The sequence below is a fragment of the Penicillium nucicola genome (genome assembly GCF_028828085.1).
Source record: "Penicillium nucicola strain IBT 29836 chromosome Unknown utg000010l, whole genome shotgun sequence".
Classification (NCBI taxonomy): domain Eukaryota; kingdom Fungi; phylum Ascomycota; class Eurotiomycetes; order Eurotiales; family Aspergillaceae; genus Penicillium; species Penicillium nucicola.
Window position 1 is genome coordinate 4,089,008 of NW_026643134.1, and position 23,396 is coordinate 4,112,403.

The 23,396-nt window shown below is 49.7% G+C and overlaps 6 protein-coding genes across 6 annotated transcripts; all 6 read right to left on the reverse strand.

Moving 5' to 3' along the window:
* Positions 1-338: 338 nt before the first annotated feature.
* N7511_010125 (mitotic regulator LTE1) lies at positions 339-5,365 on the reverse strand (the record flags this gene model as incomplete). Its single annotated transcript, XM_057132502.1, has 2 exons — positions 339-4,971; positions 5,034-5,365. The coding sequence occupies 2 exons, from the start codon at positions 5,363-5,365 to the stop codon at positions 339-341; spliced, it is 4,965 nt and encodes a 1,654-aa protein (XP_056980490.1).
* A 1,125-nt stretch (positions 5,366-6,490) lies between these two features.
* Positions 6,491-10,693, reverse strand: N7511_010126 (uncharacterized protein; the record flags this gene model as incomplete). Its single annotated transcript, XM_057132503.1, has 8 exons — positions 6,491-6,568; positions 6,617-7,017; positions 7,070-8,168; positions 8,222-8,730; positions 8,783-9,017; positions 9,512-9,631; positions 9,688-10,571; positions 10,624-10,693. 8 exons carry the CDS (start codon positions 10,691-10,693, stop codon positions 6,491-6,493), a joined length of 3,396 nt encoding a protein of 1,131 aa, XP_056980491.1.
* Positions 10,694-12,363: 1,670 nt separating this feature from the next.
* N7511_010127 (phosphatidyl synthase) lies at positions 12,364-13,778 on the reverse strand (the record flags this gene model as incomplete). Its single annotated transcript, XM_057132504.1, has 2 exons — positions 12,364-13,318; positions 13,414-13,778. The coding sequence occupies 2 exons, from the start codon at positions 13,776-13,778 to the stop codon at positions 12,364-12,366; spliced, it is 1,320 nt and encodes a 439-aa protein (XP_056980492.1).
* A 2,452-nt stretch (positions 13,779-16,230) lies between these two features.
* On the reverse strand, positions 16,231-18,201 carry N7511_010128 (uncharacterized protein; the record flags this gene model as incomplete). Its single annotated transcript, XM_057132505.1, has 1 exon — positions 16,231-18,201. One exon carries the CDS (start codon positions 18,199-18,201, stop codon positions 16,231-16,233), a length of 1,971 nt encoding a protein of 656 aa, XP_056980493.1.
* A 1,575-nt stretch (positions 18,202-19,776) lies between these two features.
* On the reverse strand, positions 19,777-20,149 carry N7511_010129 (YqaE/Pmp3 family membrane protein; the record flags this gene model as incomplete). The annotated part of the gene is made up of 2 exons (XM_057132506.1): positions 20,129-20,149; positions 19,777-20,056 (listed from the first exon to the last, which is right to left on the reverse strand). The coding sequence occupies exons 1-2, from the start codon at positions 20,143-20,145 to the stop codon at positions 19,777-19,779; spliced, it is 297 nt and encodes a 98-aa protein (XP_056980494.1). The 5' UTR covers positions 20,146-20,149.
* Positions 20,150-21,057: 908 nt separating this feature from the next.
* On the reverse strand, positions 21,058-23,377 carry N7511_010130 (Zn(II)2Cys6 transcription factor; the record flags this gene model as incomplete). Its single annotated transcript, XM_057132507.1, has 4 exons — positions 21,058-22,156; positions 22,207-22,865; positions 22,938-23,055; positions 23,109-23,377. 4 exons carry the CDS (start codon positions 23,375-23,377, stop codon positions 21,058-21,060), a joined length of 2,145 nt encoding a protein of 714 aa, XP_056980495.1.
* Between the last annotated feature and the right edge of the window lie 19 nt (positions 23,378-23,396).

Below are 23,396 nucleotides of genomic sequence, written 5' to 3' on the forward strand. Positions count from 1 at the left end.
GGCACGCTCAGGCCAAGTAAGAAGAGTAGTAGAGTACATAGGGAACATCGATCCAACGACGTCGATGGTAGGATGAAGGCAGCAGACTTTAAAAGGCATGCAGGTGCAGGAAATAACCATGTAACGACCGAGTCAGATCGCCTGAGACAAATAGGGAATTCAAAAGAACGAAACCAGTCGCAAATGCTGGGACCAAACATGACCAGAGGGACAAAGCAGCCTCTGAAATAGGGGGTATAAACTATCCAATCACAAGCACAGAGATTGTAATACATAAAATATAGGACTGGGCCGATATCCAAGATCCAACATGAAGAACCAAAAAAGGAAAAGGGGAATTATTCAAGTGCCTTGCTGCGTGATTGGATCTCCTCTTCGGGGAGAGAACCAATCCACAAGCATCGCTCAATGATACCCTGCACAGGCTGGAAGCGGTATTTCGTGCTGGCATCAATGAGTCGAAGCAAGCTTTTAACAATGCGAGCAGCAGTGCGATACCGCTCAAAGTTGACCAGTAGACCACCATCACTACTGCTAATCTGAGCGGGTTTCTGGGCGTTATAAGTGAGGTCGTGCACATAGAGGCCGATAAAAGGAATACATCCTTCCTGCAGATTGGCCGTCTCCATCTCGACACGCAAATCGTTGAAGTTGCGCACCGGCTGGATGAGACATTCCATATCCTTGAACAATCGCTTATCCTCTAACGGGATAAGCTGCCATGTCTTCGTCAGGCGTGTGCAGTCAGACGAGGACAGGGCAATGGCAATCTGGAGCATGGTGGCGTAATTGCAGATACGGCGTGCGTGCGCGGCGGTATGGATGTATTTGACGATTGTGCGGGCTCGCTCGTTGATATCGCGGGTCAGCATAATCTCTGACAAGATCCATTTCACCATGAGGTTGAAACGGCCGACAACCAGGTCGATGCCTTTGCGTTTCTCGGCTGTCAAGAATTGGACCCAATTGAGGATTGAGGGACAACCGCTGCTCCATTTCATCTCGACCAAGTCTCGCCAGTCGATTTCGCTTAGCGCAGCCATTTCAATCAAAGTTAGTTGGTGAGCGAGGACTTGGGATTCACAGGCAAGGACAAAGGGCACGTGGTCCGGCGTCAGAATGGTGATGGGGGTCTGGGCGGGATGGTGATTTTCCGAATTGAACAACACATTGCTTGAGATCTGCTGTACATCCATCGGTCGTTGAGCAATGCCTGCCATATCTTTGTGCCTGGGAGATGTCTCGGGTGTAAGAGGATGCGTTTGGAACAAGATTTTATCTATTGGCGAGGCGCAGGAAGTGAACGAGCCCGGATGTTGAATGGTCATAGGCGGGGAAGGAGGGTGCGCCAAAGGATGAGGAGGGACCTCAACAGTTGATGAGTTTAGACTGCGAATGTCGGTAGATTGTCGTGCACCCATAGCTTCATTCGGATCAATGAGGTCGACTGACATCTCAGAGGAAAGGGCTGACAGGCGCTTGGGGGTAATCTGACCGTCACCTAGTGATCCAGACACGGGAACAGTTGAGCCACGAGGAATCCGGCGCATGCTTTCGGTCTCATGCACGATCTGAATCGAGGGGTGCGAGGAAGCAATATCCGAAGTATCCCGGCTAGAAATTAGACTGAGCGGAGCACCATACTGTTCATAGTGAGCCAGCTGGTTCACAGGAGGTCTTTTCATAGACTCATCAGTCAATCCCCGTTCAAGAAGCGGAATGGAATTGTAAGATTCTTCAGACTCAGCCACGGAGTCAGAATATGGCCTCGGTGGCGCAAGATGGCCGCCAACAGTAGAATACCTCGATTTGTCCGTCTGTCTTCTGCGCGCGAGAACATCCCAATCAAGTTGAGATTTCGCCGTATCAAGTGCATGAGGGACCAGGGCTTGTTCCCGGTGAGACTGACGTGCAGCAGCATCTCGGGATGCCTCGGCTTGCTCAAATGTAGAGGCTCGCTTCGCACTATCTGGTCCATCCCATTTGCCTTCCAGTTTCAACAGGGTTGATTCAATGCCACCATCATCGTCATCGGGAATTTGCGCAAACTTGGCAATAACGGACTCAAAAGAACGTCTCAGTTTCTGAGAGGAACGCGGCTGGATAAGCGAGAAACGAGGGTTGGGAGGAATCAGGGTGGAAGGAGGCCTAGAGACATCACTCTCAGAAGGCACAGTGTCCGCTATCGAATCATCCCAAGAACCAAATGAGTCACGGACTGGGTGATCTTCAACATCATCACCAGTCTGCATTTGACGCAGATTTCCACCTCGTCGCCTACGAAGAGCCGGCCCCAAATGCTTTCCATCTTGATCATGGGTTGCTTCCGATCCAACAGTTGATTGACCTGCCTCGCTGCCTTTGGAGTCACGATACCTTGAAATGCCACTCTGGAATGATGCGTATTTTCGAAGTCGTAAAGCAAAAGAATTCCTTTTCTTTGAAATCATGGAGTCGCGCGTAATAGAGAATGATCTTTGTGGCGTGAGAGGGCGTGCAAGAGGGAGATCGCTCGAAACAGCCGCTCCCGGTTCGTCGGCATTGTAACAAATCGGACGCAGATACTCTCCTTCCACCGGTATGGATTGTGTGGAAGGCTCGTACTCTGTCGGTGCTGCGGGCTCTGAAGCAAGATCGTCCAAGTTGAGTGTTGGTTCCGGTGCCGCTCCTGACATGAACGGCAGTTCAAACCCGGTATCATCCACAATGACAATCGACCCACTACCCATGGTGATTCCGCTCTGAAGCTTCGACTCAGCCTTTGAGACTCCTGCAGGCGAAAAGTTAGCAGCATTGGAAGCGGGCTCCTGCAGCGTCATTTGGAAGTCAGATGTAGCCGGAGCCTGAGGATCTTTCGTTTCGTCCTTGTTCATAGCTTGGCGATATTGCTGCAATACTTGATCGCAGAGGATATCGATTCGAGCAGGACGCTTCGGAACAGTAGCCATCTTCCTTTCACGATAATACTCCGAGCCAAAAGCCAGACCCGTTGGCATAGCAGATGTCTTTCCCCGGGAAGGCAAGGAAACAGCTTCGGACGCATTCGCAATGCGAGCAGAAACACTCTGGCCGCCGTTCCTGGTGTGTAGCGCTCGCTTGATCGATCCGATGATGGTCCTCACTCCGGAGTTAGCAGCTGGCTTGGGTATATCTGGCGTGCTTCGACGATCCGGGTTCGCATTCTTTGATGGCGGAGGAAGAGGAGGCGAGTCTGGTACCATCATTGCCATGTATGATTCCGCGGGAGGATACAGCTCTCCGCGAATTAAACTGACGGGATCTAACATCTCCTGTGGTGCAGTGCCGTTATCTGGTTCTGTGGCAAACATTGGCAGTCGATCATCTCGAACCGAGTCAGAGAAGCTTCCGCTTCTTTTATGGCTATGCGTATGATATGGGTGTCTTGTTGTCATGGGCGGGGACATGGGTGGTTCGTGAGAAGGCGTGTGGGATTTCGATTTGGCGAGGTTACCCAATATAACAGGACGCGGTGCTTTGCCTTTCGGAGCAAATATAGAGTGGCGTCGTGGTGATTTGGGGGGTGGTAGTGAGCATGAAAGCGCCATGACGCTTTGTTCGCTCTTCATGGAAAATGGAATGCTTTGTGCCGTTGCGGCAGAGTCGTTTCGATCGTGCGCCGCGGCGTGGGGAGAGCTATCGTGGAAAGTAGTATCGACATGAGGAGTCATGCCAGGGAGAGGAACGTTTTGGTGCAACTCATCGGCGTTGGGTAACTCGATCTGAGCGCTTCCCGGTACAATAGGAACGTCGGAGTCATTATAGGCGCGAGTCAAATCCGGAGAACACCAATAGACCGAGCACTTGCCATTCCAGCATCGTTTGAGATCAATGAGAATCTTGCGATCACTTGTGCCGCCATGTTCGCGAGCCTTGACGTTTTGGTACAGCGCGTTAATGGTATCACAAAAGTGGGTCCGAAGATCATAGTTCGTGACAAAATCATCAACAAAATAATTCAGGATCCAATGACGTAAAGCAGCAAATGTTCGGATTCGAATGATGCGGCCGTCGTCTTGTAGCCGATTAATTGCCCATTCTAATCGCGCGAGAAGAAGAGCCAAAAGGTGTGAAGCGGAGAGGTACGAACGGAAGGTCAGGAAAAAATCCGAAACCAACTCATAGTCCATAAAGGATTCAGACGAGATCTGCGCAACAATGCGAGCGGGCGTAGCAGCGCTGATATCCTTCGTTCCAGGGATGTATCGAACAACAGATCCATCATCCATATCATATACCAGCGTTTCGTATATGGACGGTTCAACCGGCTCTTTCAACTCATACACCATGGAATTCCTCGGAATTGGCGAAGCTCGACTCAAATCAATCGCGGCAGGACCCGAGAACATAGACACGGCAAAAGAAGGCCGATGCCGCGCAAAAGAATCACGGGAATAGGGACTGTGTAGCAGGCCCGGTAGGGGGTCTGCCATGCCCCCCAGCAAGGTAGAGTTTCGAAAGTTGTCCGACATGGAAGTTTGCGAGTAGACCGAGCTCTGCAGCATTGCACCACCTTCGGTGTTGAATCGTGGGGTCCCAAGACGAGCCCGAGGAATAGGAACCTCCATTGCGTGCACTGAATTCTCGCCTGCGGACCGTGGCCGGTCCTCTGATCTATCAATTACGATCCGTAGCTCACCCCTCTTCCCAGCACCCGCACCCGCACCAGCATTGGACTGCTGTTCGGAGAGTGTCGAAAAGGAATTCGGTCGCGGACGCTGCTGGCTCAATAGCTTTAGCTCGGGGGCGAGTGCCTCGGAGTAGACCGACTCGAGGGCGGGACCTGGGTCGTCGCGGGGGCGTAATTCTGAGAGCTGCGAGCTCGACCACCTGGACGGATCCTCGCGGACGGGAGGCGCATAGCGCTGCGGCTGAAGGAGATTGGGGGTTGCGATCTCGACAGGGACGAAAGGCTCGGGCTGTGGGCCTTTTGGCGGCGGATTGGCAATCGGTCTGGGAGGTTCGACATTAGCACTGTACTGCTGTCGCACGGCAGGTACTAGATTGAATTTCACCTGAGAAAGATTTTGCCATTTTGGCCGACGCTTCCAACCGTGAAATGCCCTGCCTTCCTTCCGGGTGGACGCGCCTCGAGTGGCCCTCGATGGGTTTGGGACCGCTGCAGCTGATGTCGCAGGATCTCATGGCTGTCCTTGGCGCGAAGACCTGTTTTCTCACGCGCTGCTTTCAATTCCAAATTCCGTTTAATTATGTTGCCGCCCTGGGCCACAGTATTGGCCCGTCGAAGGTTGGATGACTGGGCACCTCGATTGCCCGGCAGTTCGTTGATTTGAACCTGTGGGCCTAGATAGGCCTCCTTGAACAGATCAGGAGGAAAAGGCTCCATCACGCGAAAGCCCGATCAAAGGCTTTGGGGCCAGGAGAGAAGCCTGGGGAAGTGGCATGGAAAAGGGAGACAGAAAACGGACACAGCTCTGTTTGGGTGGAGCAACCCGGAAGAGGGAACCGTTCTCTCTGCTAACTTGATCGGTCAGGAACTGTTTCCGCTTCGACTGTAATAAGTTACTGGATATTCTCTTTGGCATTTCTGCAGCTTTATCTCCACCTCAGCTGAGAACTGCATAGTGGACTCTAGAAAGGCTCATGATAGGCCCTGAATTCCCGAATGCGAGAACTGTCTGAGAAAAGCGGACCTGGTTGGCTACAGCACCCGTTATTCCTCCACTCGACAGGGACGCGAGGATACGCAAAAATCGTAGTAGGCGTTTCATTTCAATCGGTGTGACCTCTCCAATTTTAAGCAATGCACTAATCCAGCTCAGCGGTGCACTATAGGATCGACCATTTTGGGTTGTTTGGAGTATATCCACACTCTGAGGAACCGTTCAACCCAATCTCGCTTAAGGGAATATTGGCGTGTGCCGCGTCCTTTTCTACTGGGGACCGACGAAGACACACCATGGTTGACCATGGAACTGATCCCCCGCCGGTACAGGTACATACCTCGGTAAGATTCCCTGATGCATCACATTCAGAGTTGATATATGTCTGGGAACCCGGGAAACCCTCCCCAGTGACCAAGCGAGGGGGGCTCAGACCTTGCGGATCTACAGGACGTAGATCCGCGAAATGACTACATTTGGTGTCTTTACTTGAGATCCTGAATCCTGTGGATATGATATCCAAACGGTTTCAAGTCCCATGGATGTGTCGATTCTGGAGCCATGGGTGTTTCGAGGATCGCCCGTGGATCGCAGATACAGGACGCGGGGTTATGTGGTCCATCAAGGCGCTGGGTTGCCGCATTCGATACCCCCAAAATTCAGTCAAGTAAGAATGAACTTTCTCTGAAAACGCGGCTATCGGTGAGTTGGTGATGAGGGAGGGGTGTGACGAGAGGTGCATCCAATGCCCGTGACATAAACAGTGCAAACGGTGCATATGAGGGAGCGCGGAGACTGGAGAATCCACATGCAATATCATTGGGAACTATCATAGAAACTAAACTAAATTACCAGAGTTGGCAAACTGGCTTGCGCTCTGGGCAACTAAAAGCATCCCTAAATTCCCGGGAGTTGGCCATGGTTTCCTAAAGCGGTCAGTAAGAGCAGAGAACGAACAGAACCCAGAGACTTACAATATTACGAGCGGACTTGGGCGCATGAGGATCGTTATAGATCGCCTGTTCAGCCGCTTCCCTGGTGGTTTTGCCACACCACCAGTTGCCGTACGAAATAAAGAACAATTGCTCTTTGGTGAAGGCTTCCAAGCCCGGTAGGAGAACGTCAGGCTTCGCCTCATCATGCTTCTTCCATGCATGGAATGAAGCGGTGAGGCCACCTGCATCGGCGATGTTCTCGCCTAGTGTCAATCGTCCATTGACGTGGAGGACCTTGCCATCAGGGCCTGTGACGGTGTAGTTGGAGTACTGGTCAACGAAGCATTGGGCTCGCTCTTCGAAGCCCTCGACGGTCTTGTCGTCCCACCAGTTGGTGTAGTTTCCATTCTCGTCATAATGACGACCAGTGGAATCAAATGCTGCCACCGTTATTAGCAAAGGCAAATATGATTGAAAAGAGGCTTGACATACCGTGTGACAGCTCGTGGCCACTGACAGAACCGAACGCGCCGTAGGATAGATACAGCGGGGCGGATGGTCCGTAGAAAGCCGGGGCTTGCATGATGCCGGCAGGGAAGACAATCTCATTGCCTGGGGGATTGTAATAGGCGTTGACTGTCGGCGCAGTCATGTCCCATTCATCGCGGTTAGTTGGCTTTCCAAGCTTGGACCATTCATTATGAAGATCAAATCTAGCCACAGCCACCTCATTCTCGAAGAAGGTATCTTTCGCCACTTCCAGGTCGCGGTAGAATTTCTTTACGTCTTCGGGGTCTGTGACATCAGGGCTCTTGGTAGGGAATCCGATCTTCTGGATAATATTTTCAACCTTCTGGATACCAAGCTTGCGCACATCCGCAGACATCCAATTAGTTTCGTCCAAGGTGAAAATAAATCGTTCCTTGATGTCAGACACGATCTGATCACCAAGCTTCTTATAATCTTCAGGGAAAGAGTCGAGCACGTAGAACCGGCTGAGACTCCATCCAAGACCCTCGTCCAGGCGAGCAAGACACTTGCGCCACCGTTCTTGCTTCGCCTGGGGCTCTTTGCCGGCGAGCTCATTCTTGAATCGACGAAGAGGCTCAATCGCGTTGTCTTCAATGGCACCTTCAAGGGCTTGGATAAGCTTCCACTGCAAGAAAAGCAAGACCGTTTCTCTAGGGGTGTCCTTCAAGATCCCAGACAAGGCCTTCATATAAGGGGGTGACCCAACAATCAAGCGATCGCCTTTATAGTCGTGCGGTGCAAGAGAGGTAAGAATGTCAGTAAAAGAAATCTCTGGCAACAAAGCCTCGGTTTCCTTGACGCTAAGGGGGTTATAATATTTGGTAACATCTTCTTGAGTCTGCGTATCCGGAGTCACATCGGCAAGCTTGCTCTCAAATGCAACGACATCTTCAACAATTTTGTCGTGTCCATCTCCAGCAAATCCTTGGATGACTTGCTTAAAAGCAGAGGTATAGTCAGTCACAATCTTGGTGTTATTATAATACTCTCTTGCGGGAAGTCCGATTTGCCGAGGAGGCGTAACAAATACAACGACATTATCTGGGTCCTTGTCATCGGGCTAATGAAAGTCAGTGTCTGAAGCAGATCATATGGTCTTTCGTTTGGACTCACAGTAACACCCGGGGAGGCCAAGGCCTCAACGCCAGCGTTCAGGAGATACAATATCGCACTGGTGAGGTGGTCCTGGGCTCCCTTGACCAGTCCAGTCTTAGCAGGATAGATCTTCTTGAGTTCATCTAAGATATCAGTCAAAGGCTTAGTGCCTCGCTTGCTGATGGCGGGCTCATCCAAGCAAGCATCGTAAGCAGCTTTCAGCTTCTTGAAGTTATCAGCATCGGCAGGCTCAGGAGCCTCCGAGCGCTCCAAGATATGACGGAGTCGAGTCTGCGCATTCTCTTCCATGATTGTGCCAGCAAAGATCGATCCCTGGTCGGGGCGCATATCATGATTCTCTCGCCATCCACCGCAGACATATTGATCAAAATTGGTGCATGGATCAACCTGCTCGTAGTTGGGATCCAGGTTGTACAGGATCTCGGATGCAGCGTGTACGCATTCCTCCGACTGGCAAAGCGGAGAAGCCTCGGGATGAGGGGAGGGCGCGTTGATCGACGGAGCACCTGATTATTGCATCAGCAAGTATTACACTGTGATATATAAGAAATTCCATACTGTATGGGAGACCGAAGTAATATATTGCCAATCCGGTGAGGACAAAGGCGCATATACCCTTCCGCAGGAACCGAGCTAGACAGGGGCGTCCCTGTCTCTTGCAACCATGGTGTTTGGGGACAAAGCCATTATTCTCAGTATCATATACCTCGATCACATCGACAAGCAGTTCTTTTTCGGATTGCATGCTGTCAACTGAGTTGGTTGGGTCGTGTTTCTTATTGTTACTGATGAGCTGTTAGTGGAGATCTGCGGCTGCCGATCAGGAGATCATGGTGCATACCTGTATGGCAGAGCCATGTTTGGGCTGGTAATTGTTTGCTATTTCCCAGTTCACTTGATTGAAAGAGAGCAATGAAGAAATGAAGAAGAGATGAAGTGAGGAGAGGTCGTGAGGGGAAAGTCTGGGGTTAAGCGTCACTCGGGGTTCCACGGTTGGCGTATCATGACTCAGCGGCATTCCCCTTAAGATTCCTGTAGCCTCCAGGGCGACTTGCCTCTACATAACAAATTCCATCTGCTACGGCATGATGTTGGCTTCGGATTTCAGAAGCCTTCAAAGCAGACAATGATATGCTCGAAGATGATTGCTTTGAAGAATGGTGACAATATATTCAAATGAGCTTGATCTAGGTATGCACAAATCATCAATCTTTATCAATATCCCTTCGTTAGATACCTCAGTTGTCATGTCAATTAAAGCCTTGCCAAAGGCCCGTATGCATTGACAATAGCCAACCGATCCGGGCGAATTTCTGAAACCGATTTACACCCTGTAAGCTGCATGCATCGCTTGAAGTCATCGTAAAGAATTTTAAACATCAACTCGACTCCCTGCTGACCGTCATGCTGCCAAACAAGTCAGTACACAATGATCAATATCAGCATCGCAACAGAACTCTTACCGCTAAACCCCAAAGCACAGGACGACCAACCCAGCAACATTCCGCACCCAGAGCTAGCGCCTTGAAGATATCAGCCCCAGACCGAATCCCACCATCAATATGGATCCTGATTCGTCCCCGTGCAACCTTAGCGCAAGCAGGAAGAGCATCAATAGTAGCGGGGGTCTCATCCAGCTGCCTGCCACCGTGATTGCTAATAATAACACCATCACAGCCATACTCAATAGCCGTCTCAACATCCTCAGGCGTAAGAACGCCCTTAATCCAGATCTCCATCTTAGTAATACTACGCAACCAAGGAATTTCCGTAGCCCAAGAATGAGAATCCGAGTTTGTCGCGGCAAATCCATCATCGTGAGATTGCGCCTGAATCTCATCCGATGTCTTCTCGTACATCGGATACCCGACGCCGGGGGGAGGCTTGAACCCACTCCGCCATTCATTCCAGCGAACACCAAGAACAGGGCTATCGGCTGTCAAGAAGATTGCCTTGCAGCCTGCAGCTTCAGCGCGGCGCACGATGCGCTCTTGTTTGACTTTGTCGTTCATTGAGTAGAGCTGCATGACGTGGTGGATAGGTCCGACTTCGTTTCCTGCTTCGGTGATTTGCTCGACTGGATTACCGGTGTAGGAAGAGACTCCCATGTTCACGCCTGTTCTAGCGCATGCTCTGCTTGTTGCTAATTCTCCATCTGGATGGGCCAGGACTTGTAATCCGGCCGGTGAGGCACACAGGGGGAAGAGGATATCTCGATCGAAGAGGGAGATGCTTGTGTTGACTTGGGAGACATCTTTAAGAACTCTGGGGAGGAGACGGTATTTTCTGTACGCAGTATAATTGTCATGGAGTGTGACTTGGTTTGTTGCGCCAGAATTGAAGAAATCTAGTCGACTTTTTAAAACCTGCTGCTATGCGAGGGGATGGGCATAACTTACCTTTCACCGAAACGGGAAGGGACTTTGAAGCTGACTCCTGAAGATCAGATATATTAAGTATCTTGGACATTACGAAAGACAACGACTGAGACTAAGAGTTGTAAAATGCAAAAGATCCCATGTTGCAGTGTGAAGCAGCGTGAGGGGTAAGGGTGGGGGAGGCTTTCCCGATAGCTTTCCCGATCCACCGTAACATTTACGCTGAATCACAGAAGCCGATACCAGTGGGGTTGTCAGCTGTAACCGGATATTTCGTTGGTATAAGCGTACTCAAAGGGCTGAAACCTTGGCCACTACATCGTGTTTACTTTTATACCCTTCAAGGTTGTACACCAGGCCTAGTTGGGTATCGTGTAGTATACTAGACCTAATGCGGAAGTAAACAGTGAGCTCGAGATAAATTGTGAGACGATCCAACTCGCTAGCTATATAGACTATGCTTAGTACTGCCCCTAGAATCGCAGAAAAGAACTATAACTCGTACGACCAACCGCCACTTGAAATCCACCAGATGAGAGCCATATAGAATATTAGGGACAATGGTACGGGAAGTCATGTTGTTGACTCTTATTAGGACTATATTAGCACTCAATTATAATGAGTAGTTCTATACATAGTATAAGGCGGGTTGGAAAGGATTATTGAGAAGAATTCTAAAAAAGAACTGAAAAGAGGACTGAATTGATCAAAATTGATCTAATACTTAGTTATGGGACCAGGGGGAGATGGTAGTAAAGTAGGAGGCATAGTGTTAATATAACTTACTATAGCACTTAAAAAATTGCCAGTCTTAGTGAAATTGAGCAACGTGCAAGATACCGACATAATCTTCAATCTAAGCAATTACACTAATCATATAGTGACGATAGTAATGAACAGGCAGAATGATATGTACATGACTTCTGAGTTGATGACTGCGATAAATCACCATTGGTAGGACTCACGATATTCCCTGTCAATTGATACCAATATAAAATTTGAAAACCTGACGCTTCTACTCCCCTCAATCTTCAATAGCACCCTACAGACCACCATCGATATAGTAGACGGCTCTCACAAAGTTATCATGGGGATTGATGGTCCTGATTTGTGCTTCATCTAGAACAAACAGAGGCTCCACAAAACTCTAATCCAACTCTCCACCCGATTTTTCGGGGTTGCCTAATCTGTCGTTCCGTGGATGCTGCATCTAAGCCTAGTGGGCTACAAACGATTCGCTGCTGCCTGAGATCATCGAGATAGCCGGGCTAATATCGGGCGCGGGGTATCATGCAGATTGAGGGGGAGCACTTCCTTTGTTTTCTGACTTGGTGGTCAATCTATGGGGAAGTCTGGGGTATGATCGATGTTGGCTGAGTGTGGGCTCATTTGATACTATGATGTATTGGTTCATGGGGGACTGCATGGCTGCTGGAAGACACAAGGAGGCAGGTATGGGAATTTAAGATTTAATTTATTCATTTAAAATATATCGAATGTATCATACGGGAATCTAAGTCTGATCCCGAGGTAAAATAGCACGAAATCCACCTCAACACAGAAAGTCGGAGATCGGACGTCATGACGCATGGTAAATACAGAAGTTCAGGACAACTGGGAATCTTATAAAACAAGTCGCGAATAGAAGAAATCATAGGCTTCAAGGCCTGTATAACACAACAGTTGTTGAACAACGTTGTGACTGGTGATGGGAACCATGAGATCATGAGATATAGGTGGAAGAAGACACAGAACGATTGCTTAATTAGCAATCTCTTCAAGTTTCTTGCTGGTATCGATGTCAAGCTCAGAAACCAGCGAGCCCTTATGAGGCTTGTTGTGCTCACGCTCAAACGCAAACTTGACAGCATCGAAGACATTGTTGACAGTCTTTCTGGGCGGGTAGCGTGGGACATCACCATCCTGATAGACACCAGTCTTGACAAGAATCGAGAACCAATCATTCTCAGTGGTCTCGTTGAACTCGTTCGTGCCACGGATATCGGATTCGGGTGTATCGCCAATGAAGTAGACCGTAGAAGGCGGCTTGTTGATCCCGCACGAGTCACTTCTCCATTTCTGGAGAAGTCGCGTGGCGAATTTGTAAGTACCGAGTTGAGGCTTGCCAAAGGCAATGGTGTTGAGGTCCTTGCCTGTCAGGGCTCCATACACAGCTTCGAGAGAAGCGCGTAGCGCTCCCATTCCAAGACGTGAATGTTCGTGTGATGTTGACCAGACGACATCAGTGTGGGAGAAGAAAACTGGTGGGCCCTCTTGGAACGTTTCCGACCGTGTGTTCAACCAGCCATCCTTCGTCATGAGGAAATCGAGAATGATCTGCTGGTCACCGGCCCAATCACGGCTGTCGGCGAAGACAAAGATTGCTTCGATGTGAAGATTCTCGAGGTCGAGGAGGCGGGAGTTCTCGAGTTCCTCGTCGGTTAATGTGCGGAACGGGGTAGTGTCGTGGCGCGTCTTGATGATATCGCCGGGTGTGATGACATTCTTGAATCCATAGCCCTCGGCGACAATGCGGCACTTTTCGCCCTCGCCACCAACTACTAGGACGTTGTGGTATTTCTCGGCCATTTCCCGCATGGGGGTGTGACCGCAGATGAACTGGCCAGGATCGACCTCCAAGTCGAGTTGGCGACTGAGATCGAGGCAGCGCTCTTTCTCGGTCTTACCACCACCATTGGTGAGGAAAATGTATGGACTAACAAAATTATTAGATTAGAATATATTCCTTCGCAGGCTTCCCGTCACATCAGGTGCGGAGAAGGAGAATGGAATTTACAGGGTGGTACTCACACCTTGACTCCGTAAGGGTTCTCGCCGTTGATGTATCTCATCGCATCAATGGCTGCAGGAATGGGCTGGCCGCCCTTGATGAGGACGCCGTCAATATCAAAAGCCAGGGCAAAGTCATCGCTAGTGACTGCTGGCGGGTTTGACATAGGCGTAGGGATATTAGAGCAGTCATCTTCAGATGAGACTTCTTCTTCGGGGTGGGTTTTGGAAATCATATTCGTGGTGTTGGAAATAGGGTCAGAAGGAGAAGCCATCAAATGCTTGGGAGGAACGACAACGTTGGGTCCACCATAGAGTTCTGACTGAGCAGCATCCAGGCTGTCGAGTCGGTGGACCCTTTTTGCGTATCCATCGGAAGTAGCCATTATGAATGGAACGTGAGGGGTGTGGGTCCAGCGGGTACAATGACGATGTTGATACAGTAGCTGCCTACTGAGCTGCGAGATAACCGGTTATGGATAATCAAATCCACTATCAAACAGGCACTTTGAATGTCCAGTGGGACTGGAAAGAGACAGGTCAAGCGTCAATGATGTGCAGGCTGCAGGGGGGTCAAGTAGGGCACAGTAGATCACTGCAAAGAGTCGAGCAACTTGAGTGGGAATGAGTTAGGGCAAATGGAGCCTGTGGGGACGAAGGGCCATTAATATAGCAGACTGAGGACCAAACAACGAGAGGTCAATATCGTTGATCCTGTTACAGTGTGTACCCCAAAGACAGGGTTCCCCACCCCCTGTGGCCTTCGTCATCGCTTTTGGGTTAATACTGCACATCTCAAAGCATGAAGTCGAAAGTAGTTGAGGATCCACAACGGCGCACTCTTGGCGTAGGATTCCATGCCCACGAGCCTGGGTGGACAAGCTGATTTGTCCAAGAAACTTCCGAGTGCGGAGGCCGATGAAAATCAGTAGTTGACGTACTGCACTGCATACAGTAGGGGAATCAGAACTAATCAAGTAATTTTGATTCCTTTGGTTGCAGCATCTGAACCATCTAAGCCTTTTCGGCGTGGCGTGATCGGTACTACCGAGAGGCGACGGTCTTTCAGTCTCTCGTATTTGGAATTTGACTAACCCGTGCTCAGCCCTCGAATGTCCCGAGTATAATCCTTAGAAGTCCTCCGACTGGATGATGTCAAGCCAACGAGCGTCACCGCGGGATATGTCGGGGTTATTGACGTCATCGTGCTGACTCATTACAGGAACCGGAATAGCAGGAAAACCGAACTAGAAGGTAATCTGGATCCTTGAGTGAAAGTGAATCAGCATAGTCCGCGTACTAGACCGCATGAAGATCATTGTGCGCCGTAGTCTGAGTTGACTGGTCCGCACTGAGGGGATTAAGCGGCACGACGCCGCCACAAGTTGGCCGATACCACCTCGAACCAACACCCAAGCAGCATTTGGGCCAAGATGCAAGCCACGCAGCCAGAAATATCGCACTGGAGAAAACACCCCCAGTCGTTAAAGGGCCACATATGGAGTTGACCAAGAAAAGTTAAAAATTGACAGTGGGACTCCATAGTAGGCAATAAAGAAGTGCATAATCGTGTAGCAGTACGCACCAGTCTTCAAGTCTCAAACCTCTGGTATAACAAGTATATGCAAGACCCTCTATCTTTCTCCTACTCCCCAAAATCATACCCAAAACTGGGCAGAGCGCCAAATGCTGTCACTGTGCATGCAGACCCGTCAGTCATCCCTGGCAAAATCTCCGTTCAACCTTGACGGTCCCGCGGACGGGCCGCGACTCTGTTTCAATGACGGAGCCAATCCATTATTGAGAGAGTTCAGGGTTCCCAAAGCAGGAAGCTGGCGTCATACGCGGCTGTCATGGCAGTTCTCCTTGTGTGGAGAAGCATAACCTGGTGGATTGTATGGAAAGAGAAAAAAGGTAAAGTTGCCTGTTTAGTTTGGGTCTGAGTACAGTCTGTGCACATTGATCATTGATCTTTCGGAAAGAAAGAGTTTGGTCACGATGGACCAGGTTGTCGATTCTAAGAGTCTGGACTCGATTTTGGACTCTTTCACAAGCTCTGTTAAGGGACCGATATATCCGATCATCATATGGGCTTTGTGGGATTGATATCGTTGAGTCCTGTTGATGTATGCGTGGGATCTTGATCCATCTGCCGATACTGTACATGGAAGATCGTGATCGGCCGATTCTGGGGAACCCTGTATGCGTCTCCACTCTACTGTTCTGGCGATTTTGGACCGAGGAAGACTTTGACATCATCCATAGAGCTGCATGTGCTGCATTGCGAGAGTATCCACAGTCAGTAGCCCAGTCGCCGTGCTTCCTGTTGATACAGCTATGGGCGGCAGATCGGTAGACCGTCGGGGCCTTGGCCCTAGGTGCTTGGATCTCATGTGGCTTGCGGTAATGGCTGATTTGGTAGAAATTCCGATTACGATTCATGGTCGAGCAACCTTGGAACACATGACGCTGTTGAGGAAAGATGCGTTTGACTGCCCAGGTGCCCGTGATCAAACCTCCGTCAGCAAGGCCACAGTAAACTCTAAGTGAACATACTCTCTCACCCTCAATTCTATACGAGGTGCTCGGGTGAACAAGTTAGGTGATATGATAGTGTATGGATTGCTCATACTCTTAACACTGATTTTCAATACTTCAAGTCTATTCACACAAGATGTATCATCACAAACGCGTAACAACAAGAATAGAAGCGCTAGAAACTGAACCACCCATATCAACAATATCAGCAATAAAAAGAAAAAAAAGCAACAAGGCATATAATATATAAATACAAGAATAGAACATAAGAATACCCCAAGCCAATCTCAGACCCAGACCTCAATCAACCCTCAAAATCAAATCTTCCCCCCTTCTCGAAGGCGTCAGATTCCGACTTGTGGGCGAAACTCGGTTGTCAACCGTAACAGCCTTCTTCTTGGGGCTATCAGGATAATGTACATCCCCGGGGAAACGATCAGAAGGATAAGGAGGTTCCCCAGAGCCAAAAGAATCTCCGGATTCCGGGGGTGTGCGCGTTCTTCCACGCTCTAACCATAGATCTTCTGGACAGTATGGCGCGACGACTTCACTGGGTGGGAGAGGACTGTTTCGGACTTGTACTCGTCTGATATCCTTCCCTTGGACAATGCGGGGCTTGGAGACTATTTCGGAGCCTGGAGGGAGATTCGAGGACGAGGGGAGTGGAGACCGTTGGGGGTTTTGCAATTGAGGTTGAGATTTGGAGGTGAAGGGTGTAAAGAGGGTGTTGGAATTGGAGGTGTGGTTTGATGTAGTGGCAGTATCATTTGGAGCTGTGCTGCTTTCCGAGATTGAAGTTCTGAGCGTCGAAGTATGCCAGAACGGTGGTGCAAGGGCTCTTGGAGGTCCCGGTCTTGGTCCTGCTGGGACACCTACTCCTCCTGCCTTGTATGCACGGGGATTGGCTGGCAGGCCAGCGAGTTTGGGTGGAACTCCTGGCTTTGGACTACTCATTTTCATTTTCCCTGCTGCAAGTGCCGTCTGTTGTGATTCGTCTTCTTCGAAGAGGGTTTCTCCGCTGGTGGGTCGATGGCTCCACTTCAGTGGCTTTGGATATAGTCCCATTGAGCCTTCGGGTATTAGTCTTGCCACGCTATGCTGTGAAGATTGAGTTCGAGGCGATGTATTCCAGTCGGAGTCTGAACTAACAGCGAATCCTATTCGCTCTTGGTGGGCCAAGTTGTTGGTCTTAGATGGATTGGGAGGTGAAGCATGACCAGGCGAATAGGGTGACTGTGAGCGGATGAATGCCATCGGCTGAACAGAGCTCATTTGGTGTGCATCTCTTCCCTCGGAGCTTACTGGGCTGGACGGGAACTGGGGATCTGGACCAGACATCGGGAGTCGAGGCATCGGTTTCAAAAAGTCGGGAGGTTCAGCCATTGCACCTCCAATTTCGAACACATGCGGGTCTGACTCGTCTTGTTGCTTTCTCCGCTTTTTACAGCAAATGAACACAGCGACGCCAATGATGAAAGCCACGGCTATACCTGACGCGACTGATATACCAATAACTGCTGCTGCACTGATCCCATGGTGATCTTTCTTGTTGATATCTGCAGAGGTATTACTAGAAGGCACAGAAGTTTGCTCAGTGCTAGTCGTCTCAGTACTAGTCGTCTCAGTATTAACGTTAGTCGTTTGAGTGCTAGTCGTCTTAGTGCCTGCCGTTTGAGTGCTCGCTGTTCGTCCGGTCTCAGATGTCAAAGACGCAGGATTATAAAACGTCAGATCGGAAGACGCACTCGAGGTTGTAGAGCTAGTAGTTGGCGTCGGTGTCGATGACAGATATGAGATCTGAGTCTGGTAAATCACAGTTGTGCCCGCAGAATCATCCGATAACACCACACTCGTAGTTGTTGCATCGCCTCTCATTGTGATAGTCGAGTCCGAGATGATAGTTGTGGTATGCGTCTTTGACGCTTGCGACACAGCCCCAGACACCGAAATACAGATATTTCCAGCGCTAGAGCTCGCAAGAACTTTCTGCGTACACTTAGATCGAACGCAGCTCAAAGCTGCCTCTCCCAAAGTCTCCCCACTAGTCGATTTGTGCCGGCATATACACGGAATATCTGACGGCGACTTGCACTGTTCGGGCGTGTACTCGGATTTGATGAAGCTATTCAGACAGTCCAGCGCACAGTCCGGTACCATCCCCAATAACGATGAGTCGGATATATCATCAGCGGTATTCGTATCGACCGCATATCCCACAGAAAGTAATAGCAGGATCGCAACGAGTATCCTGTACATGTAAAGGACGAGCATACTGCGGTAGCCCTATAGCCTCAAAGCCAAACATTAGCGAAACCACCAACCAATTGGACTCAAGTTCACACATCGACCAACCTTGTGAAATAATAAATGGGAATGACTACCCACGACAATCTAGAAGCCATATGGTGACCATGATCAGTAGTAACAGTATGTGCGATCAACAGCAAAAGCAACAGTCAGTGATCAGTGGTCCAAATATCGTATCAAAAGACAACGACGACAAAAGTCAAAGTACTATCAGTCAAAAGTCCCCCAAAATCGGGACCCCAGCCTAATTAACCATAAAATCAACGGGCAGCGCCTTCCTACGCGCGAAGGCAAAAAGAGCCACCCATAACACCGTCATATCTCAGAGCCGTGAGCTGAGATGCTTCGCGACCATTCTGAAACACAGTGCTGGAGGCTGTGCCTTTGTAAGCGCTACTGTGAAACCATGTATGACATGTTACATGATAGACCACGGGAGTCATACTCCCTACTGGAGCAAGCGAGTGGCCGTAGTGGCGTAGCGCTTTGGTTTTGGTGGTCCCTTGCTAGCGGCTGCGATACGCGCCGGGCCATTGTCAGCGCTTAGGCTGCAGAAGTGGTTGTTCATGGCGCCTGACTAGGTTTCAGAATTTCTGGGTTTGAATGTTTACTGGATGAGGTGTTGGTGTGCTGTGGTTGTGCTGGCGTGTGATGTTGTGGTTGGTCTCTGGTTCTTTTGGGCTTCCACCCGTTGTGTGTTGGATTGCTTCTTAGGGTTTCTAGAAGCCTTCAACTCTTGGAATCGTATGTTCCGTTCATCAAGAGATCATGGATGGGCTAACTGGATGACCCGGGACTTACGGGCACTTGTGAGCAGAATGTTAGGTGCGTGTCCTGAGGCGATGTTATGCATGATCGGATTGTACGGACTGGTTACACCCGCTTGGGGAGCCATCGAGGCCAATCAAGTCCGTTGCTATAATGTTTCTCATGTAATCGAAGACTGCGATCAAGACGTGGGTCCAGACACAGGGCTGATCCTGGGGTTGACGGGTCCAAATTATGCATCCCTTGCGACCCGTTCAATGTTGCTCCAGCGAGTCCCTCTCTAGGAAAGTAATGGACGGTATTTCTACAATACTACCAAGGAAGTCATAAGTATTAACCGAGTAGTAAATTCCATACTCATGAATCATAGACCTAGCTAGCGGGCATTGATACGAAACAACGATGCCCCAGAAGCCCATGGTATGAGCTGGTATCATCCGAAACGAAAAAGCAAAAACCCGCAGCAGAACAAAGTAAATAAAGAAAAGAAACAAACATGCCGCAGACAACAAAATTAGGGAATTATGGACATCATGTCGGAGACGCCAAGTGAAGGACGCTGCATTAGGCTAGTCCCAACCGGATTTCCTCGGGACCACGCTGACACCCTCATATGGAATCGCACCGCCCCTTGCTCAAGAGGTTGATGAAATTGGTCGCCGACTCGCTTTTCACGAGATATCGAGCGGCAAATGTCATTGGCTGCGACAGTGTGGGGAACGTGGGTATCTCTAGTATTTGAAGATGATGTAGCTAGAACAACAAAGTCAGTCAAGTCGATCGCGGATAGTCGGAAACACTGCCGTCACAGTGCGAAAACACGTACATGGCGTGGATGATACCGGGGATCCATCCCAGGATGGTCAAACAGATGTTGATCAGGAGATCAGCACCACATCCGCGCTCCAGGAAAACACCCAGAGGAGGCAGGATGATGGCGAAGATGATCTTGCAGATATCACTATCAATCACGGTTAGCAACTTGAAGCTGGTGGGTTTTCTCCGGGCGATGCCGCGACAAGACAGGGCAACAGGGTGACATGACGCCAGTCTGTCCAAGAGGTCATTCCGGACTGAGAAGGAATAACATAGGTCGCAAATGCGCAGCAAAGGAGCAACTTACGAAGCAGTGAAAGGCATGATGAGAGATGAGTTGGGAGGTTGAAGGGAGGGGAGACGGGAGAGAAGACTTAAAAAGGAGAGGAGCAACCCTGGAAGCTTGGATCATTACATCATGCCGCCACGACATGTGGCTCATCCAACTCTTGCATTGTGGCTGTACCTTTTTTTTTTTTTTTAATCTCCTTTCAGTTGTCTTCGTCCTTGTTCCCTGTTTACTGTTTGGTGGCTAATTTAACTCTCTCTCCTATGATTCGCAGAGACCAGATACCCTGGTACATTCATACAGTACTGTACATGTACAGTAGGATGGAAATTGCGCTCCTCGGCTCAATATGCCAAGATGGTTAAGAGATGATTAAGGGCTGATTAAGGGACTTTTGCGTTGGCGACTTTCCCCCCAATCATCCTGCGCTCTGCCCTATCCCGTGCAATCTTTTGCTGGCTGCCTGGGTTAATGCTTGGCAGCGCCATACCCTGTAACTTTCTTTTTCTTCCTTTCTATCTTTAACCTTGGTTATATTTTTTGCTCATTATTCAGCTTGGACGCTAGGTCTCATGATTGACGATCACTACGAACGGTACAGCTAACTTTGTCTGCCGAGGATCATTACTCAAAGTACCTGTTTCGGCTTGTACAACTGGTGGCGTCGCCCCTTCGAACCAAACAATGCCAGCCCTATGATGAGCCCTGGCCCACCTGCCAAGGCGCTTGTAATCATATGTCATTGGCCTGTGACTTCACTGGCTGGGGACCAAAGGACCGTTGTACAGTACAGGTGCCTAAACAAGGAAGGAAACTAGGCATTGACGCAATCAAGGGAACTACCACTACACGCGTACTTTGGTACAGTACTGTTCGGTAGCAGCAGAAAGAGGCAAGAAAGTACCCTTTGTAAATATAGAACACCTAAGTAAAGTCGGTGAGCTTCTTTAGACAGAGCCGTCCAGCCAGCCTGAGCCAAAATCGATATCGTCCAACAAGGAGTTCCACTGTGGGACGTCTAGATCTGGCGCAACAGCCACAAAGTCAGACCAGAGCTGCTGCCAGCCTTCCCCTCCAATGTCATCCGTTAAGCCTCCACTTGATGTGCATCCAGACTGCAACTGCAAGCTTTGGTCAGCTTCATTGGTCGTCAATACCTCGCTGGGCCCACTAGGCAGGGTGCTGCTCAGCCCTGTTTCACGAGCCGCCACAGATGGCTTCTTGATCCCTGTTAGATATTTAGGCTGCGACGTGGGTATTCGTGGCTGTTGTTTCTGAAGCGTGGACATGAGAGTCTGCATGTTTCTCTGCACGCCTTCTATCAGTGAGCCGGACTCTTCTTTTGATCTCTCTAGGGTCTTGTAGGCTGCAAGGACCTTAGCCTTGCGAGCTTCGGCGTCTGGCGCGTTGGGGTTGAATGAGACATCCGTTGCTAGTATAAGCGCTGCGAGAAAGACGTGCTGGGCGACTCGCCAGAAGCGCGCAGGATAGCCTCCTGCTTCGGGGTCGATGTCGTCCATGGCCCGTCTCAGTTCCAAGACTGCCTGGGCTGATCGAATGCATGCACTGTGAGAATAGGCATATTTGGGGTTCGTCACGCCTTCGAGATGATAGCGTCGATGTAATCGGCATAGCCGTGTATGAACGCTGAAGTGAAAGTTGATTCGCTGCCATCTGATATACGGTCGCTCTTTGCAGATGTTTTCACTCCTTTGAATGCTTTCGGGGCTCAAGCGATAGAAGTCTGGCATGTCTTCGAAGCAATCACGACACTTCTTGTCCAGTGCGAGTATTACCTCATATTCGGGTTCTTGGGTATCTAGCAGAATCGAGGGTACCGCATCAACCACTTCGCGGCAGAGCGTCGCCAGCTTTATGCGCTGGAGAGGGCCTGACATTGCTGTCGGGACTGATGATGGGAAATCTTGTTGGATTCCCGTGGCTGTGATTAGCTCATCATCGATGTTGCTCGGATAATTGACTTTCATATGTCTTGGTTGGAACATATATGTGCCTTCATTTGCTCGTCCGGAGAAGGAAGAAAGCCTGCAATGGTTAGCAATTTATCCTGCCACAAATACGACAGCGCTATATACCAGTCAGATGCCACCATGTTCCACCAGAATCGTCTTTGAACTTCAACGTCGATCATGTCGCACCCTTTGACCCTTCTCTCCTCCTGGGCTTGTGAAGTGTCTAAGCGGTGTATACGCAGCGCTTGGGTCATCAGGAAGCACCGGGTTTGCAGCAGGCCAATCTTCACTGAGTACCCCACGGTATTGGCCAATAAGTGAGCGAGAGTAGCTATGGCCACGATGGCAGTGGTCGATGGCTGCACTGGCTCAAGTGGATGTTCCAGAATTGAGATAGCCAGCTGGCAGTAATTGTTAAAGGCTGATCTGGCTTCATCTTGAGTGGCATTCAATTGTTCCAGAAGTCTGGCTGACCAGACCAGAGCTGCACCAGAGAAGACGCTGAATAGCAGCATTAGGTTGGTGGGTGTGGGTTGTTCTCCATCGAGCATGCCATGGTAGGTCTCTTCCATCATTGATCGCGTAGAGGGTATATGTAGGATTCCAAAGGTCGGTTGTAGAGTTTTAACAAAATGATCAAACATATGCCTGGCTTGTCCTATCGGAGGAAGCTGTTTAATCACTTCAGTCATGTCGGCCTCTTCTCTAGGGCCGCCTGGTTGATGATTTGGCACCGACTGATGATGCGATGCAAAAGGTGTAAATAGCTTTGGCATGGATGGCTGACAATTATCAGTATCTAAGTGATATGAAATTAAAGGAAGAGACTGCCGGACTGGAGGAAGCATACATACTGTGTTTGCAGGAGATCTTAGCGTTGTTGTCGTTCCCCGACTCAAATCTTGAAGTGCAGTTGATCTCTCATACACAGTCTCTTCTAGCCGACTTATCCGGTCCAAAAGATCCTTGTTTCTTCTAGGTGTTAGTGAATCCGCCACAAACGTCTTCAAACGGTCTATACTTACTGAGATGTTTTCACAGTATCCGGGGCATGAGATTGGGCAGGTGTCATTTGGCTTGAGTCGACCATTCCTAGTGCTTGATGGTCATCTTGTGCCGGACTCTCGGAGTTCTGCCCAGGGTATTCGCATGAGATACTCCTCTGCATACAATTCGAACATGGCTGGGTGCGATCACAGCGGCGTTTCTTCTCGCGGCAAGCCTGGCATGATGAGGGTACTCGGTTCCATCGATGCATCATTATTATAGGCTGGCCACTGCTAGTTCGTTTCATTGTCAGTATGGCCCACTTG